We start from the raw sequence: 19,517 nt of genomic DNA, 5'->3' as shown, positions 1-19,517 counted from the left end.
AAACTATTTTATTCTACTTTGCTCTACATCATATTGATACAGTTGAATTAGCTGGGACTGACTTATAAATGAGATAGTATTGTCAAAACTAACACAGACATATTATGAATTCTGAAAGCATTAGTTGCTTATTGCAACTCCCCTGTCAAGCTGGCATAGCCTTCAATTATTTTTACCTTGCAACTGTAGATACAAAAAATTATCTACCTCATTCCACAGATGTGGTTACATGTAGTTTCATGTTAATGAAATTATCAAGTATACAAAGTTATATCAGAACTGCATCTCTCTCAAAATGTAAGCTTCCAAAATAGTTAACATACGTAAGGATGACAGCTGCTGAAGGTCTGGTTCAACACCAGTCTTAAGCACTCTGAACAGTCCATGACTGAGCAATTAGTTTCCTGATGCCTGTCTTCTCCAACATACTTTAACGTGTCTGGCACTTGCCAGCTGTCTATAAAAGTTGATGGAGCATCACTTTTGCTTAAAACTGTCCTGTTGGGTAGCATCAGGTCATTTTCCAAGCTTCTATCACAAAAGCCTGTGTATTACCAGAAGAAAAAAGCAGGTTAACACCACACAGTTCATTCTGAAGTATGTTTGAAGTGGCATATTCAAACAAGTAAATAGCTTTTAAAAAACTGAAACAACATGACAGTATCACAACCCACAACAGATGTGGCAAGTCTCTAGTAGGATCCAAACACACAAAATTCAGACAAATTAAGCAAAGCAAAAGTAAAGATGCAGCTATGAATTAAGATGGGTGAAAGGAAATCTACTGCATATCAAAGAGCTGTTCAGGGAGCCCAACTATGGCACACAAGCTTCACCCTCTCAGTTGCTCAGTTGAGGCTGTGAGTCTATGCAACACGAATAGGAAGTACTATTGGTTCTGAGAGACTTCAAAGGATTGCTGTTATGTCTCGGATATCTTTTTCCACCACTTCTCTTACACATTGACAAGGAGACTTAACAGCAAAACTAAGGCTTCACATTTGGCTTGGCAGGATCTGGTTGCAGCTAAAATTGACATGTTTGCACTCTCTTTCACCAGTTTTGCTACAGAAATGTCCATGTTCCCTTCCCACATCCCTCATGTCCCACACCAGCTCTTCACCAGTTGCCACGTTTGCCTGATCCTTCCACTGTAAAAGACAGTGTTGTCTCTGACAAAGATCGTTCTCCAAGGGATGCTTGCTGCTACAAAAATGCAATAGTGCCTTCAGTTTTATGATTTCCATGAAGCTGAGAAATCAGGACCTACCAATACTGCAGTTCAGCCAAAAGACATCTGAGAAAGCTCAAATACAGAAAGCACAGGAGATCAGGGTAGATTAATTTATCCTGAAAAGATGCAGTACAACCAGCTCATTTAAAGCAGGCTCTGGTAAGTCGCACCAGACAGCACTGTGCAGGCAGATTTATGCAGAGAATCCCCATCAGAGATGAACACCAGAAAAACACAGCACATTCTCTGAAGAAGTTGTACTTGGAACACCATCCACCGTAATGTGTTGTCATCTAGTTAAAGCGCCTTGTAAACCAGGAACATAATGTTCCCAGTTCTCCCTATGACAGTAATCAAACAGGTAAAGGCAAAAGAGACTTTCAGGATAACTTGAACCAGGCTTACTAAAAAATACAGTCTTTACTTTCTTGTTTCTGTTTGATCTAATTACAGTAACAATTAGCCAAACACAGCAAGAATGATATTGAAAACAAAAGTTAGGGCAAATTACAGATAATAATCCAATTTCAAAATGGCAGTAAATTCAAACCCTCTTCCTTTGCAAGAAGCACATTACTGTCTGCAGGCCTTGGAACTGGACTGAGCTATCACTGGTATTTGATACTGAGCTACAGGCATTTGCCCTTTCTGAAACTGGAAAGATATCCACTGTAATTATATGAACTCTGTAACCCTGGTTTCCAGCTCCAATTTACAGCAGATAAATTTACAGATTCAGATGTCAGAGTAGGGATTTACATCAACAAATACATGCTTGCAAAAGCTATAGCACCAACAGCTTATTCAAAGCTATGTTTTTTAGAAAGAAACAAACTATGTGAAACTATTGAGCAGACTTAACAGAGTGCAACATGATGGTTATTTCACCCATTACTATTAAGAAATCCCCTCTGAACTATTTCCTCCAACAGATAAACCAAGGTTAGTTCTCTCAAGTTAACATTTCCTATGAATTCTGACCTTTAGAAACTGAAAATAGCACATATCGCTTCCTATCAGATAGATATCAAACACTAAATCTGTAAATGACCTTATTTGACATTATGGATTTATGCCTGACTTACTTATTTGGGTTTGGTTACAGCAATTACGCCTGTGATTCAACCAGGTTACAGTCAGAAGCAACACTATGGGTAAGAAGTGATTACATGGATACGTATCAAACATCATTTCAACAATTAACAAAATTAATAATAATTTCATTTTCATAGTATCTCCAACTTTGCAATGATCTGCAATAACTCTTTTGGGCCAGATCCTGCAAAAGATAGTTTAAATAATTAGGAGAATGTGCTTCCCTAGCAAAGCATCTGAATGCCTTTATTTCTTATGCTACTCTATACTTACCACATAGTCCCAAAGCTCTTGGTTCTCTGGTACTATTAGACTCAATAATCATCACCCCTGTGTTGTGAAACCACTGAATTCTGATTTTTGTTGGGGTCTCAACTGCATACTTGAAGCCCGAATCCTCGACTTTGTACCCGTATTTTCTAACAGTAGGCCAAGCAAATCTTGAATTTACTGTTATCTAAAATACACATACGAAAGAGGTTAAATGTCAGGTACCAAGTGCTGTAGGTAGAACTAAGGCCAGATACTGACAGCTTAGGAATCTAACTCATAACTAATTTCAAAAGAAGTCAGGCTCACCTCCACAAAGATAATATGGGTACTAAAGAGACTAACACAGTTTTATGTGCCTTGCTCTGTGATTTACCTCATTAACTGTACTTGTCTCACAGTTTGACTCTTTGAATTTACAAGCAGTTTACTAATTACAAAGTTGGAACAAGGAATTATATTACCTATTGTATCCTACTCTAATCTTCAGTATCCACATGATGAGGAAGTTGATTACAGAAGTAAGATGCTATCTAAAAGGCAAAGAAAAACAAACCCTCAAAATACTTACTTTTCTACTTAAACGATTGATAATAATTTGTTTTGATACATAGGTTAAATTCAACATTGCCAGGCACAATGAAGTTGAATTTGAATTACTCTGTGGAGAAAGCAAAAATACATCAACCATAGTCATGATGTGCAAAATCTTTATACATTAGCTGCTTATTGTATTTAGGTACTGGGACATTAAGGATTTTTTGGGGGTATATTTTTAAGAGAGGAAAACTGCTGCTGATTGTAGTTTCAAGTCTGGACTACAAAGTTCATCTGTATAGCATTCTGGCAAAATAAACAAACAAAATATTATGATCTCATTGTGTTCAGCAACTGTGTTGTATCACCCAATCTTGAAATTACAACAGAAATAAAGGTTTTCAGGAAAAAAAATACATGGCGGACTAGCTGTTTTGGACACCGAAAAATATGAACTACATATCTGAAGGTGTGCAAGAACGAGATTGGGAATAATAAATCTGTATGATATATGAACAGTACTACCCTGGTTTTGGCTGGGATAGAGTTAATTTTCTTCCTCGTAGCTGGTATAGTGCTGTGTTTTGGATTTAGGATGAGAATAATATTGATAACACACTGATGTTTTAGTTGTTGCTTATGCTGGTCAAGGACTTTTCAGCTTCCCATGCTCTGCCAGGTGCACAAGAGGCTGGGAGGGAGCATAGCCAGGACAGCCAACCCAACTGGCCAGCGGGGTATTCCATACCATATGATATCATGCTCAGTATATAAACTAGGAGGCACGGTCTGGGAAGCAGCGACCACTGCTTGGGTAATGGCTGGGCATCGGCCAGCGGATAGTAAGCAATTGCATAGTGCATCACTCATTTTGTATATTCTATCACCGTTATTATTATTATTTTTATTATTACTTCCCCTTCCTTTTCTGTTCTGTTAGACTATCTTTATCTCAATCCACAAATTTTACTTTTTTTTTTCCAATTCTCTCCCCATTCCACTGGGGCGTGGCGGGGGCGGGGGGGGGAAGTGAGCAAGCGGTTGTATAATGTTAAGCCTGCCAGGTTAAACCACAAGTACAAAAGAAATGAATCAGAAATACATGCATATTTCCCGAGCTACAAGGTGCTGAACAACACAGAAAGCACTGAATGCAACAGAAAAACAAATCTGAAAGCCATAAACAGATCTCCTTTTTCATATCAATCATATTGAGCTTCTGGAATTAACTTCCATAAGGTACTACTTGAGACCAAACTTTGTGATGGACATTTACATGGACCTAGCTTTCATAGAAAAGACTGGAGTTTTAAGAGTTTTGTAAAGGCTCAAGAGAAATTAACTCTTCATGACATAAAGACAATCTACACTACACATTACACAGGATACCCATTAGGGTTTCTCTCTTCCCTCTCTGTAACAACAAGTATTTGCCCCTGTCAGAGACTTGGAATGCACAGGGTAGTCTAATTTAGTCTGATGATCCTACAGTCTTTTATGGCTCTGAAGATTGGTGTTTCCAGTGCAAGTTTCTCCATACGAACATAGATAAAGAAATCATGCACTGAAATACACTGGTGGCACACTGGTACACTACGGTGGTACTTACTACATGATGGCATTCACAGAAGTGACTAATAAATGTATATCCACTTAATCTCTCACAACTTTGCCTATTTTACACATATAATAAGATAACATGGACCTACCTCTCACCTTCCAGCTGTTTCAGAAGGAACTACGCATATACAGTCAGGTGATAAAGTGCTATACAATTCATAAGTGTTGTAAAGTGCAAGTACAATTCATAGATATTGCACAGAAGTGAATAATTAACCACAACAATGTAGTATTACTATGCTCTTTCTTTTAAGATACATCTTATTAGCAATACTGAACACCATTTGTTAGCTAATAAATGTTAGTTACCATTCTACAGTCAAGGACATGGATAGTTATAGTTTCATCTTGAGTTTGACTAATAACGTAGGATGCCTCTTTGAATAAAGCCAAATGATTTCCGTCATAGGTTACAATGCTCAGATCAGAGAAAATTGTGCAACGACCTAAGAAAAATAAAAATAAATTAAATGTTTTTTCTAACTTATTTTAGGATTTCTGTAAATATTACAAAATATGAAGATAAAACAATAAATTTTATAAGATAACTAGCTTACTAGAGTTTCATATATGCAGCACATATTTTCAACTGTATTTGATACTGTTGCACCTCTGTAAATGGACAACAGAGTCAAATCCTGCATATTTCAGTGGGACAACCTGCAGGCCTCTGCAATCAGTTATTTCCTTCTTCCCAGTCTTACTGCTAAAGCTTTTGCGTTTCAAAGGGCTTGGAGTTCTACTCCTAGTTATTTCAAACTATAGAACATAAGCAGAAATATGCATTGCTTATCTCTGCATCCTTTCTTTGCTTTTACGGACTAATCTGAATTTTTTTAAGGTTTGGATTCTTCCTGCCCAATTCTACGTAATTGATGGGAGTAACTACAGTACAGCTATGCTTCCAGAGTCTCCAAACTGTTAGCAGAGCTAGTTAACAGAGTCTAGGGAATCTTCTCACCCTGAAGTAGATACAAGATGAACCAAAAAATCCACCGACTATATTGACTAGGTGTCCTCTGATTAGACAGAAGACAAGATGGGTCTAAGTCAGACCTAGATATGTCTACTGCAGATACCTAAAGCTGGGTTAGAGGAATATCCTACATTAAAGGAGCATTTTGATTTCATTTCCCTGGATGTAAAACTAGAATTATAAATTGCATTAGATAATGAGTAACCTGTACAATATGCATCTTTGATTTCTATGCCATGGTATAGAAGCATCAGTTCTTAGCCTTCTTACGCATGCATTAAATTGTTACCTAAATTAACTTCAAAAGTACTGCATAATTAAAACTTACATGCACATTCCCACTTTGGGCAGCATTTGTCACCATTCATTTGAGTAGCAAATCCTAAAACTCCACAGCTGGGTTGAGTTGCATTGTACGGGCAGTTCTGCGACTTATTAACTTGGATCAGTTGTCCATCCAAGCAAATGTGTTTTATGCACTCATTCTCTGTGATTGGCTAAGGCATATTTAATAAAAGACACAGGTTACCACTCTTACCAAGCTAGTATCACAATATTGCAGAGTATTTGCTCAAAAAAGGGGCTCACATTCTTCAGGTACAGAATATTTATGAATCCCCATAGCACTGATGGAAGCTACAAGTGAAAAGCACCTTTGAAAACCTGACCATTCTGTGGTAGTGCATTCACCTCCCCCGCTCCTGGGCCGCTTGTTAATCTCAGAAATTCCCGTGAAACCTTGGCATTGGTATACTGAGTCTGGCGGTTGAGCGCTCCTTGACTGTATCAGAAACTCTGCATAGCGGAGGCTGGGAACATACTCCTACTGACCGGCCCAGGTGTCATCTTATCCGAGTCGTAGCTCAAGTGGAACAACACTGAAACCTTGAGAATTTTTTAGTAACTACCACCTAGGACTGTGGCCAGGATGGAAATTTACGGATGACTAAAAGCCAATCATCTTGCAAACCTACAGTGGTCCTAAGGGAGACCCTCTGAGCTCTCCTGGACCACAGCGGGCTGCGCCCAGCATCTCCCTCTGAGTGGGATGTCTCCCAGAGCTCGCAACCTCTCGAGTCTGCGATATTCGGAGGACCATTGCCAAAAGCTGATGACGGGATCTGGGCTGAAACCCTTCACTTCTCGAGGCTTAACCCTTGCCCATTGAGAAATGCCAAGACATTTGACATGAATATTTCTTGACTGAACTTGAGGGGAATTTTTAACAGGTACCCTTTGTACATTTATATATATTTCTCTGTGTGTGCGTCTGTGAACTAATAGTAAGCATAATCTGCAATTAAGTCACTGTCGTAATTGTGGTAGACTCTAACAACTTTGTAAAGGTTAAATCAGTTAATGATTAAGTGCCACTAAAATCTTGTGATCCACCTTAAAACTGCAAATGAACCTTAGACTGCTGCTAAATACATATAATCCCTTAGACATAAACCATTGTCCAAGTCTGAGACTAAGATGGGATCCAGCTGCACCTAAGCTCCATCAGAGTTTAGAGAGCAAGGGAGTCTTCTCTGAACCTCATGACTCAACGGGAGGGTCGCCCTTACCCTTTTTCGTCCTCGGCCTCTGTATAAATTATTCCAACTCAATTCTAACATGATTTTACTTTGTATACTTTATCCGCGTAGTAAGTAATAGAGTGAACCTTGCCATCGAACTCTGTTAAGTCGTGCTTTTATGAATCTCTGTTAAAATCACTTTCTGCTAATACCTTTGACGGTGATTCTTTAAGCGGCCTCTAAACCACTCATTTGCAACACGTTCTGAGGACAGTTTAAAACTACCGTCCTGTTGTAAAGCAGAGAACAGCATTATTGAATTTTTAACTTTACATTAAAAGAAGTTGAGAAGGAAAAGCATGGAAAGGCACAAGTAGGAATAACAGGGTTCTCTGCAAAGACATACTTTCAGGAGGGCAACATGACAAAAAACTGCCATTGAACAATATGAAGCATCATATTTTGCCAAAAAACCATTCTTGTAACAGTCACACTCAGAAAACTGAGACCCAAAACACAGTGTATTATAGCACTTAAGAAGACCGTTATGCGCAATGAAATCATCCAAAGTTACAGATATAATTGAGAAAATAGTGCTTCCTGTTTGATACGGATATTTTAAACCCTAGAGATCAAAGTATGGCTCACAATTTTTTTTATCAGTGTGTAAAAGTAACCAAGACATATTCAAAACCAAACAGATAAATATTTATAGTTACTTACTGTACAAGTTTGAAGAGTTGCTGTTTCTCTCGGCAGTGTAAAAGCTGATGCTGTGACTCCTGACACGGCTTCAGCTGTTGCCAGTCCATCAGAAAATGTTGTAGTCAAGCCATAAAGTGGTTTGGTAGATAAATAGGCAAATGAGGAAACTGATGGAACTGTTGTGTCATTTGGAAGGTCAGGTATCGTTAGCAGTGAACTCACAGAAGGCGTTTGCACCTCAGATGGTATTTCAAGTTTTGAAGTTTGAGTAGTACTGACCGATGAGGCAGCTATAGAAGAAAAAGGTTTTGGTTCAGAGAATGAATGTTTAGTGGACAGTACTGATACACTTACACTAGAAGGAACTGCAGTTGTATTTGTGAAATATGGAGAGTAAAAGGTCTGAGGTGTTTCTGGGGTAACGGTAGCACTTTGAGTATGAACGGCTTGGACTTCTGTTGTTAATTCTGGCTCTTCAGATTTTACTGTATCGAGGGGCATGGCTCCTTTTGCTTCTGAAGTAACAGAAAAATAGGTGGGCTTCGCAGAGCTTGTGATGGATTCTGTTACTGCTTCTGCTTTGTCTGAAGTCGCTGATACAATACTAATGTTTTGCCCAGTACTACTTATCATTGAAGAAGCTGAAGCTGCAGCTGATGAACGGGCCATAGCTGACAACATTGTACTTGCTAGAAACGCAGAACTGTAGGCGGTGGTTGAAAATGTGACTTGCTTAGGCAATGCTGCAGTCTTCTCTGTACCACTTTTGCCCATCGATGTGGATGGCCCACTCCCCATCATTATGGGAATTTCTGTTTTTTCTGGTAACAAAACCAATGAAGAGGTTGACTTAGATTCTGGTGAAGCTGTAGTTGTTTCAAGTGTTTGACTTGAACCAAGTGATTCAGTGAATGATGTCTGCCATGTGAATTTTAGACCAGTACTTGCCTTTTGTGTGGAAAATGAAGGAAATGCTTCTTTTTTAATCGTTGCTAAAGAAAAGGAAGCTGCAAGCACTTCTGGTGAGGAGGGGAGAATTCTGGTGCCAAAAATCAAGTCAGCTGTTGTTCTAATTGGGACTGTAGACTGCAAAACAGAAGTTGCTGATACATATGGCTGCGTGACTGAATCAGTTAAATGCAACTCTTTTTCAGTTGGTAAAATAACTTGTGTAGGACCTACCGAGGAAGGCAATATACTTGAATGAATGCCTTCAGGTAATGAGATGATTAAGGGGTATAAGGAAGTCAATTCTACTGTAGCTTCAGTTGTGCTCAAGTCATGTTGTGGCTGACCAGTGGATTTTATTAGAGTTTCTGCAGGATACTGGTAGATTGGGGTACTGCTTTGGCTTGTCAAAGGCTCAGAAATCTGACGACCAAGTTCCATAGCCTTCTGAGTAGAAAGATGTGGTATAGCCATGATCTTTGTGGTCTGTACTGAAAGTTTATCTCCTGAAGATGTCTGCCAAGAGAAGGGGCCTACTGAAGATGGAAGAAAGGATGGCTGAGCTGTAGCTGCTGTAAGTTTTACCGTATCTGTTATACTTCGGACTGTAGGTTTCAATGCTGTAGAAACTATATTAGTTTCTACTGGATATTTTGGTGTGGCTGTTACTTCCAGTATCATTTGTGTTAAAGAAGGTGAAGAAACCAATTTATCTGCTAGATACTGAGAGGTAGAGAAAGCGTAAGAAGATTTTGTTACTGGAAGTACAACAGAAGGGGATAGAGTTGATTTTTCTTTGGCCGTCATTACTTTTTTGGTTGTTATGAGCTGACTGCTGAATTCAGAGGATGGGGAGAATGTGGCGTAAGTGATATTTAAAATGTCTTTGCCTGACAATTTGTCATATGATACTGTCGCTATTGGACTCGATTGTTCTGTTATAGTAGAGAAAGTCAGGACTGGAGAGGTCTTTTCTGTTGGTAACATAGATTTTGCTATAGTTGTTCTTGGATATAAAGAGATCGTTTCATGGGATGTATGCACGGGACTGAGAGCTGTCAGTGATGCTTCTTTTCCATATGAGGGTAGTGAAGGAAGAGAAATGTTTAAAGAGATTAGAGAACTTGATGGGGAAGAAGGGAAAGCAGATGGCTTTCTAGCAGAGATGCTAGTAATTCTTTCCACTTGTGATTTGTCAGGCTGTGTTGTCAACAATGTGGTTTCTGTTGCACTAAGGAGAGCAAGCGGAGATCCAGTGACGGATGTTCTTTGAGCTGACTCTCTTTCTGTAGCTACAAAAGGAATTGTGGTGGTTTCTTCTGATGAGATAGAGGTTTTCATTGCTGATGTGGTAACACTACCTGAATAGGCTGAAGTGCTTGTCTTCACTGTACTTGAAACCAGAGTTGACTTGTCTTCAGTAGATGTTTTTCCAGAAAACAAAGTTGACTTGGCTGCTAATTCAAAAGGGGATGTTATTTTGGATGTTACCTCAACGGACAAAGGTATCACTCTGATAGTCTCAGCCAGAACAGGATATTTAGTGTATAATGTAGTTACAAACTCTGTTGTGTTTAGAACTATATATGAGGGATATCCTGTAGTTGAAACAGTTTTGAATGTTTTTTTTAATTCACCTGAAGCTGGAGAAGCAGGAGTAGGAACAGGCACTGAAGGTCTTTTTGTAGAAAGAGTGATGGGTTTTTCAGTTGTAGAACTAGGATGTAGTGAATATGGACGGAAATAGGAACTTGATATATGCTCCACACGAGATGTTGTTTTGGGAGTTTCCTTTTTATGAATTGTAAGTGATAACAAAGTTGTTTCTGATGATCTCTCTTGAGTTTGCAGAGTTGTTGTCTTTGGACCTAGAGTTGTAGTGAAAGGTACCTCTGCAGTACCAGTCAGGTGTTGAACCATTTCAATAGGAGGTTCTGTAATTGCCTTTCCTAATGAAATAGGTGGTGTGGGTGTTGGTGAAAATGTAGTCTTCATGCTTTGTTCAGTTAAAACAATTGCTGCTTTTGTCGTTGCTGATGACACTGGTTTTAACAAAGACAAAGTAGTGATCATGGGAGAAAATGATGTTACTGTAACATTAGCTACTGTGGTAAAAGACTGTCCTACGCTTATTTTTGTCCCTTCTGAAGTTCCTGTTAGGTTTACTGGTGGTGTATACGAAGGCGTATGCAGAGGTGGTGATGTGGAAAACTGGGGCAAATACACAGTAGTTTTTTCTGTTATTGATTCAAATGAACTGGGTGTAAATACTGTAAGTCCTTCTGGTTTTACTTGTGCTTCTTTTGTGGGAAGTGTTCTTGTGGCTATTTCTGATATTTCCATTATTTTAGTTTTGACTGGCATTTCTGTTGTCTTAAGTGTAAGTGGTGTCCCAGTAAAAATAAAAGGAGAAATTGGTTTGCTTTCTGATTCTGTGCTTGTAGTCACTGCATGTGTAGCAGTTACTGTCTGAGGTTCTGTAGCTCTCAATAGTTTAGTGGAACTACTACTGATCGGTTGTATCTTAGTGGAACTTTCTGACCTGACAGTAGATGGAAACAATGGAGAAATGTCAACAGAAGAAGACAAGCTTACATTAGATTTTGTTGTCCCGGACATTGCTGTAGTGCTTCTCCCAGATGTCATTTCTGTTGACTGTGAAGAAATATTTGATGATGAAGTTATGGTTGGAAGTGTTGTATTAGATGTAACAGCTGAAAATTCAGTTTTCCCTGGAGTTGCAGTGAGTTGCAATTTTGAAGCAAGTGTTGTTTCCATGTCCTTTGCTTCAGGTACAGGAAATGAAGTTACCACTTCACTGATCACTGCCAAACTTGTACTTGATGTTATGTGTGAAACTGCTGGTGTTTGAATGCTGGGTGGCAAAGGTGGACTATCATGTGCAGGTTCAATGCCTGAAATCAGACACAAGTAAATAGTAGTCTGAAATTTGTGAGTAATTATAGTCATGGAGATAGCAGAGCTAGAAGGAAGTTATGTTAACTCATTAACTCTGATCTTTTCAACTGCCTTTAAACTTCTAAAATTAATAGACAAATTAAATAAACTCATTAAATCATTTGCTCCACATCTAATGTTACTGGAATGTTTTATGAAGAAAGAACATCTTTCTTAGTTTAAAATTTGTCTCGAGGATTTTCGAGGAGTGAAATTATTTTAACTAAAATGTATGTTTAGTGAGCTCAAGGTTCATATAACTAAGGTCATAGTCACACAAATTTAAGCACCGGTATTTGAAAATTTGACTAAAGGCCTAAGAAATTAACATGCTAAGTATAATAAATAATATATATAATTTTTCAAACATACAGTCTTCAAAATACACGCATCTCTGAGTGATTTCATCTAGCAACATACTGAGAGGACAGGCAGGGATGCATCCTTCCACTCTAAAAGAAAAACAATTAGTAATAACAATTAGTATTAACAATTAGTCGAACAGTATCTTCTGGATTGAGCATTTCATTTTAGGAAAACAGAATTTATTTATAAAGTATTTTTAAGTAGACAGTCTTGTCCTATCTAAATGTCACCACCTCAGTTTACTCCTTCAAAACGTCATTGCCATGGCTTCCATTTTCACTCAGATCTAAGCTAAAGCATGAACTCCGCGATACTCAGCCTTTGAAATGAACGGTCGCAGGTTCAATATTCACTGAAATCATCAAATGAATGCTATTGCTTAAGAAATGCCAAACATTTTTACACATCAAAATCCAAATGCCAGTTTTACAAGACTTAACAGAAATTCCAATTGGGAGGAAAAGGCAAGGACAGATACGGCTGTTGCAATGCCATAATGAAAAAGCAGGGGCACAACTATTTGAAACAAACTTGTAATCACCTCTCTTTATTAATACTCTATAATATCCCTCCAGCTTGAAAGTTACAGATATACTAGTCATTCCAGAATCTGACAATACTTACCTAACAACTGAAATGTCACTTTCATGTAGCTGCCACAGCAGGTTTTATTCCATTTCTTTTCTCCTTCACTTACCTCCTTACACAAGAACACCGTCCTGCTATACTGAGCCTACATCTGGTCCCTCATATTCTTATTATGCTGCGTAAGTATATTATCCAAATTGCGTATTTTTCCATAAAACTGCAGATACTTACTTTGGTACTGCCTGACAGTTTTTTCCCAAAGGGTCCCTGCATGTCTTGAAACAAGGGCTTGTACAGGCATCATAATGCCATTCACATGCAGAACGGGATAGAAAATTAAATTTGACATCTGAAAAACAACAAAGATCTGTTATTCTCATATATTTCTAGAAACACACAGAGATACATATCACTAAGAGGCACGCTTTAAGTTCACTGCAGCTCTAAATCTCTTACTGTTTCTACCTGTATTCTCTACAAATAAAATTGGTAATATTCTTTGAACGGCTAAGGTCTTTAAAACATAGAAAAACAGTTTACGTTTATGCAGAGTATATTAAAGAGTGCTGGCTCTGCAGCCTATTTTACTCTTTGTAATATAAAACATGACATTGAATTAGCCACATTTACTGCATATTACAATCACTTGAAAATAAAGCCAGGCAAGTTAGAGCTGTTGTTTTTAAGTTTTAAAAACTGTATCAACAATGAAACCATATGTTTGGTTATTCCAACAAAATACAAAATTAAGATTATGTTGATTCAGTACCATTACTGTTATTAAAATAAAAAGCACCAATTGGATACACTGATAGTCTTTATAACATAATGTATCATACCAGTTGTTTACTTTGTGTGTAAAATTTGCTGATATAGCACAAAGGTGTACATAACTTGTATGATACAATTGTATTTTAAAAGCCAAAACAAACACCATTCCAAATAAAGTAAACAGAAATTATGCCAATTTAGGCTCCGTAAAGCAATATATCTTAACAGTTGATCTTCTCAAAAGCAGTACAAGATAGCCACTCCAAGAGAAATTAATTGAAACCTCAAAACATTTTGAAACTGAAATTCTAACAGCTCCTACAATGAAGAAAGCAACTCAGATGAGATGAGACATGTAGTCTTGCAAAATTTAACTCAAAACATATACTTCACCAGACAAAATAGTAACAATAATCAAACACTAAGGCAAATTAAAAAACAAACAAACAAAAAAAAACCAAAACCCCAAGCTGCCTTCAGAGTATCTACGCAGATAGTGTTTATTGAAAGACTTCAAATTCACATAATTGAAACCCAAAATGCAAACTCAGAGGAAGAGTTAAACTTCAAAGTGAGAATAAACAGAAATAAGGATCAGCTATACTTCCAGTGCTTATTAAATTATGCAGGAACTTTACAAAATTAATGTAAAGAGGAAATAGACTGAGTATAAAATCTGAGAGAAACGAATTTGTGGCAATCATCATGTGGGTGACATGCATTTGCATGTTCAAATGCAGTATCATGCTTTCTTTTTCACTACGGCCCTGCCCCATCTGCACGCAGAACGGTTACCCGCACAATGCTAGATTAGTCCAGTGGCTCTACCAACGCCTGCATGACTTACACAATACATCTGGATTTCAGTACCTGAACTATGACAGTCCACCCCAGCTCCTTCCTGTAGCAGGCAGGGCAGGGCAGTGACACTTTCCCAACATTTATGCCTACAGAAGATCACCATCACAACATATGGGTCCCCTCTAGATTGATAAACCTGATCTTAGAGCTATGTTGTTTAGAGCCTACGAAGAGCAGCTGCTCTTAAACAATGTTTACATTAATGACCACAAAGAAAATGCTTACTACGTAGAAAAAGTTTCCATTTTGGTCTTTTGAAGTCTTTTTGCTTTTAAGTTTTGCTGATCTTTGCTTGACTGAGATACAAAAAGAGTAGCTCTTTTACATCTTCTTGGAGACATTCAATTTTTCCATGAAGATCCTAAGAAATTGTTCTTCCTGCAATTCAGGGACATCTGCACTTAGAGGTAATTATCTCTCTGCCATTATTAATCATTAATGTTTTCTTTTTTAATACAAATGATTCTCTTAAATCAAACTCAGACAAAAGAGCGTGTATGTTGCCATCTAGTGTTACCCATTCTCTTAAATCAAACTCAGACAAAAGAGTGCGTATGTTGCCATCTAGTGTTACCGTTTTTACATGTCACTCGTATCTAAGGACGTAACTTGTCACTGCTTTTGAAAACATGATTCTTACAACAGTAACAAATGCATTTATAAAAGTTACATTCCCACAAAAAGCTAAGTACAAGTCACCGAATTCTTCTGTGACCCCTTCTAGTGAAACCAACTTAAGTTGCTTAAATCTAATGGAGGAAGGGAATTATGTCCATACATTTTGCTGACTGATGTATGGGGTTTTGTATGCACTGACAGATCAGAGTGGTAAGGTTTAAGGACAAAAGAAGAAGATACGTGACAAAAAGACAGAACACATCAGAGACCTGTTGGCACAGGCAATCACCAACAGTAGTAATAACCAGCAATAACAGAATATCCGAGTGGAATCTAGGAAATCTCATTTTCAGACAACCCTAGATTAAATACAGAGACAGATGTGTTACTTTTAACTCTTGCCACAAACCTCACCATTAATCACAGTAGGAGTTTCAAGCACAATAAAGGCAGAAGCTTTGCAGAACACATACTGTAACCTGACGAAGAATGTTAGTTTCTCCATTTAGCAGAACAGTGATTGTGAATTAACACTTCCAAGTGCTGGGATTAACATACCATCTCCCATTCTCCAAATATACTTAGACTTTTATGAAATGATTGCCACATTTTCCTCAAGCTTTGCTACAGATAAAGTTCACAGAGTTTGCTGGTGTTGCATGCCTTGGTAGGAAATAGGGCGAATTTCTACATAACCGCATAGCATTTGTTGAGTGGTTCACAAATACCACTTTCAGTCAAGAATGAACAAAGTCATGCTTGTCTGCAAATTTTGCCTCTACTTCTGCAGAAACAAGTATGGACAACAGATGAATTCATTAACCTGGTTGTAAAAATTGTTTTCAAAGAGCTGTAGAACCAATGGACATTTAATTTTCCAGTCAAGGGATTTTAGAGAATTGAGTATGCCAGGCCAAGCTGTATCAGGTTTTTTAGTGTGTAAATTACATAAAAGAACTGACCAAATCACCACAGCAAGAGTTGAATATATTGCATGAATTGGTTTCCAGTATCTCAAAAGTTTTCAGTATGTCTCAGTAAACCCATGAGATATAGTGAAATCTGTGCTTTATTACAAATTATGGGAAAATGCCTTTCCAGCATTAGGAGAATGTCAGTTCAGTCATTCATCATATTTAAAGTTTTCACTATTGGCAGCATCACTTCTGGAATGCCTAAGCAGCCCAAAGACCTAGCTGATTGACTGTGCCAGCCACTGTAAAAAAAAAAAAAAAAAAAACCACAGCAAGATGCAGTTCCTGTTTAAAAAGTTTAGACTAAATAGAAATTAGACAGAAAACGAAGGGGAGGAGAAACAGTGGCACAGAGCCATGTTCTGAACTAACGTGAATTCAAGATAAGCCAAGAGAAAAATAAAGTATCTCTATACCTAGCTAAAATAATAGATAATTTTGCCTCTTTTTAGTACATCTCTATGTTAACTATGATCCAAATACCCACAATCATTAGGGTATAAGGAAAAGCAGTAACAAAGTGCTTTAAAGCCATTCAAGCATACCTCTCCCTAAACTGAGAGAAATATTCTTTTCACTCTCTGTGTTGATTTTAGACATTAACTTCCATGCCAGACCAACCTCAGCTTTATTGTTACTACATGCTATTCCCATGACAGAAACTACCACAGCTCAGAAACTCTGGATTTCACTAGTGTCATGGCACGAATGCTTTATGCTAGCCAGGATGCTAATCTGCCACCTCCACCACCACATGCTTCCCATTTTTTTAATACTTAAATTCCCCCTCCAGCAACCAGTAATATGAGCTTACTGTACGCTGTGCAACAGTACAGTTCACTCACAACAAAAGAATGATACACAGTTTACAGACAATGAGTCAAGCTTCTTATATCAGGCATGTGTTCCTCAAAAGGATTTGTCATGGCATTTGAAAATAACCATGTGTCTCCTGGTGAAGTCTACCAGCATTTGTCTTCTGTTCAGTGACACAGCAAATCCTTCACAAAATGGTGAATTATGCCCTAGATGACAGTCACTCCAGTTGACATGCCAGCTGAGCCCACAATTCTTTTACCTAACAGGAGCTGAGCATATTGACGTGTTACAGTACTGCAGAAAGCTTTTGTATGAATGCAGGTATACGTGTTGCCAAAGAATATATTAAAGGATATTCTCCAATTCCATTGTTTTCTCACTTGCTTGGACATCAGAGAAGCATTTTGTTCCCTGTAACTAATGATTTTCATTCTTTGTGACTTTCAAAAATAATTCTGTGGTAATGACAACAGTTGCTACCATTTAATGAAGAATTTTAATTTTTTATCACTGATAGACTGGGGTGTTCTGTTGAGTCACAACAACCTTTCTTAGTAACTTGGCCACTTTTTTGTGTGTTGACAATTCCTGCCGTTCACAAGTCCATCCTGCCTTTTTTTTCTATGCTGATTTTACCTCATAGGGACAAAGTCTGCCATTCTCAGAATACGCATACTATGAATAATTTCAAGCTATGCTCAAAAAATGGTTATTTACTTTAAAAAAAACCCTAAAATTTGAAATATTCTGATGTTAATAAAAGGTTGTATTTAAAATAAAGGTTTTAAAAATAATGGAAAAAATGAAGTATTTGGATTTTCATTCTCACCTGACATTTTTTTCTGTTTTGCTACTTTTCCCAAAGATTTCAAAAGATCTAGTAGGAACAAAATTTGCTTTAGAATTAGTTCTATTTATAATGGCAGCAAAACTCTGCTTAGTAACGTAGATTGCCTATCTCCTCAGTTACAAGTTTAGAAACATGAAATCCTATCTACCCACTTAACACACACAAACTACTAACAAACTCTGCCCATGACTTCTAAGTTTCTGTGATGAGAGATGTAAGCAAATATCACTGGAAAAATTGAACTTTGTGCCCAGTAAAATCATCACTGAAAGCAAAGTATAATTATCTACCTCTCAAATACTTTTGTTTTAGTTTACTATTACAATGTTGGATGAATATAACCTTGTTAACGTAACTATTTAATCTCCTCCTATTTATTCAGTCAAAAAAGGGAGGTCAAATGTTTGTGTTTATGGTATAAATAGGAAAGACATTCTAATTCTACAGTAACCTCAGTCTGATTCCAAGAGCTATCGAGCAGATGTGTTCAGTGACATACCCGGGATTTGCAGGTACAACAGCAGTTGCTCAGCATTATCCAGTCACAGGCCCCATGTCATGATCTTTTGGACTGACAAAGCATACGAGATCAAATTAAACTTAAGAGCAACTCATTATAAGTAAAACAGGACATTCTGGAAAATTAATTCTACTGATGGAAATGGATAAGAGTAAGTTGAAGTTAAAATAGTCAACAATATCAATCTGACTTAAGATGCAAGATGCTTTTGCAAAAAAAGTTTTTCATTAAAATTAATTTAATTTTCAGTTTTGTACTATGTTTCTGAATGTGTTTCAGTTAATTAAGATACAAGCATTAAAAGCAAACAAAAATGCCCTGTATCAAACTTAAACATTGATAAATAGCTCTGTGCAGTGTGCATATACTTAGTGCATCTTGAGATTTTCATTTTAGCTGAAAATTCTCTCTGAGATAGGCCTTATATTTACAGCAAGTTAGCTATTAGAGCAGATAACTAACATTATTACAAACTTTGCTGCAGAATTTATATAGGGCAAGTCACATTTTTATAATATATATAAAATTAACTCACAGTGATCTTTAAAAGGTAAAGCATATTATGATAATTCTATGAAAGGTAAAAGGTAACTAGCTTGAGCACATCATTTCAAAAAAGTGTAAGAAAACTGCAGTTATATCGATAAAAAGATCATCAATTCCCTACATCCACTAATTTCCCAACAATTTCAAATGTGACTTTATCGCTCTTACATGACAGCTCTGTGCTTGTCCATCTGGTAAGACTAAGTGTATTCTTTCTTTTGACTGAATGCACACCAATCCATTGCCAGTAATAATTTCTCCATAGAAAGCAAAATGTATTTTCTTGTAAGTATATTCTAGATATTCAAATTCAGCTATCAACTCAAACCCTCAAATGTTTGTGGGAACAGGACAGCAGACAAATCTAAGTATAATGAAAATAACTCAATTTAAAAGCTGAAGTGACTTCTCATGGAAAATACTTTGCAGTGTTAGCCCATCATATCTGCGCAATTTATAGTCAAAGTATTTCAATGTGACAATATTTATTGCTATGAAACTGGAAAAAGTGACTCGTCAGCTGACTTTAAACAAACATGTATCTATTGCTGTGGTGATCAGGTCATTGAAAATTCTTCCTTTTGAATGTGCGTCACAGAGCACGAAGAAATCTCCTGAGGAACTTTCTGGCCAAAGGGATTTACTGGGCCTATTATTCTGCTCCCGATATTTATCCTCTGATTCCGCAGGAATAGCTGTTCCCGGTTCAAGAGTTTCTGATCTAATATGCAAAGCATTTAC

At 37.4% G+C, this 19,517-nt stretch overlaps 1 protein-coding gene across 1 annotated transcript in view; it reads right to left on the bottom strand.

Moving 5' to 3' along the window:
• Window positions 1-19,517, bottom strand: part of OTOG (otogelin) — a 100,663-nt gene that overhangs the window by 19,645 nt on the left and 61,501 nt on the right. The window contains exons 31-40 of the mRNA XM_009586323.1: window positions 13,049-13,166; window positions 12,236-12,315; window positions 9,919-11,820; window positions 9,169-9,669; window positions 7,976-8,247; window positions 6,061-6,229; window positions 5,066-5,202; window positions 3,171-3,260; window positions 2,603-2,786; window positions 324-544 (exon numbers count right to left, since the gene is read on the bottom strand). Of these exons, the coding sequence (XP_009584618.1) occupies window positions 324-544; window positions 2,603-2,786; window positions 3,171-3,260; window positions 5,066-5,202; window positions 6,061-6,229; window positions 7,976-8,247; window positions 9,169-9,669; window positions 9,919-11,820; window positions 12,236-12,315; window positions 13,049-13,166 (3,674 nt within the window). The remainder of the gene's footprint in view (window positions 1-323; window positions 545-2,602; window positions 2,787-3,170; window positions 3,261-5,065; window positions 5,203-6,060; window positions 6,230-7,975; window positions 8,248-9,168; window positions 9,670-9,918; window positions 11,821-12,235; window positions 12,316-13,048; window positions 13,167-19,517) is intronic.

This window comes from Fulmarus glacialis, unplaced genomic scaffold (genome assembly GCF_000690835.1).
Source record: "Fulmarus glacialis isolate BGI_N327 unplaced genomic scaffold, ASM69083v1 scaffold3731, whole genome shotgun sequence".
In the NCBI taxonomy this organism is placed as follows: Eukaryota; Metazoa; Chordata; class Aves; order Procellariiformes; family Procellariidae; genus Fulmarus; species Fulmarus glacialis.
Note: the sequence above shows the minus strand (reverse complement) of the source record. Positions and strands in the feature narration are given on the sequence as shown.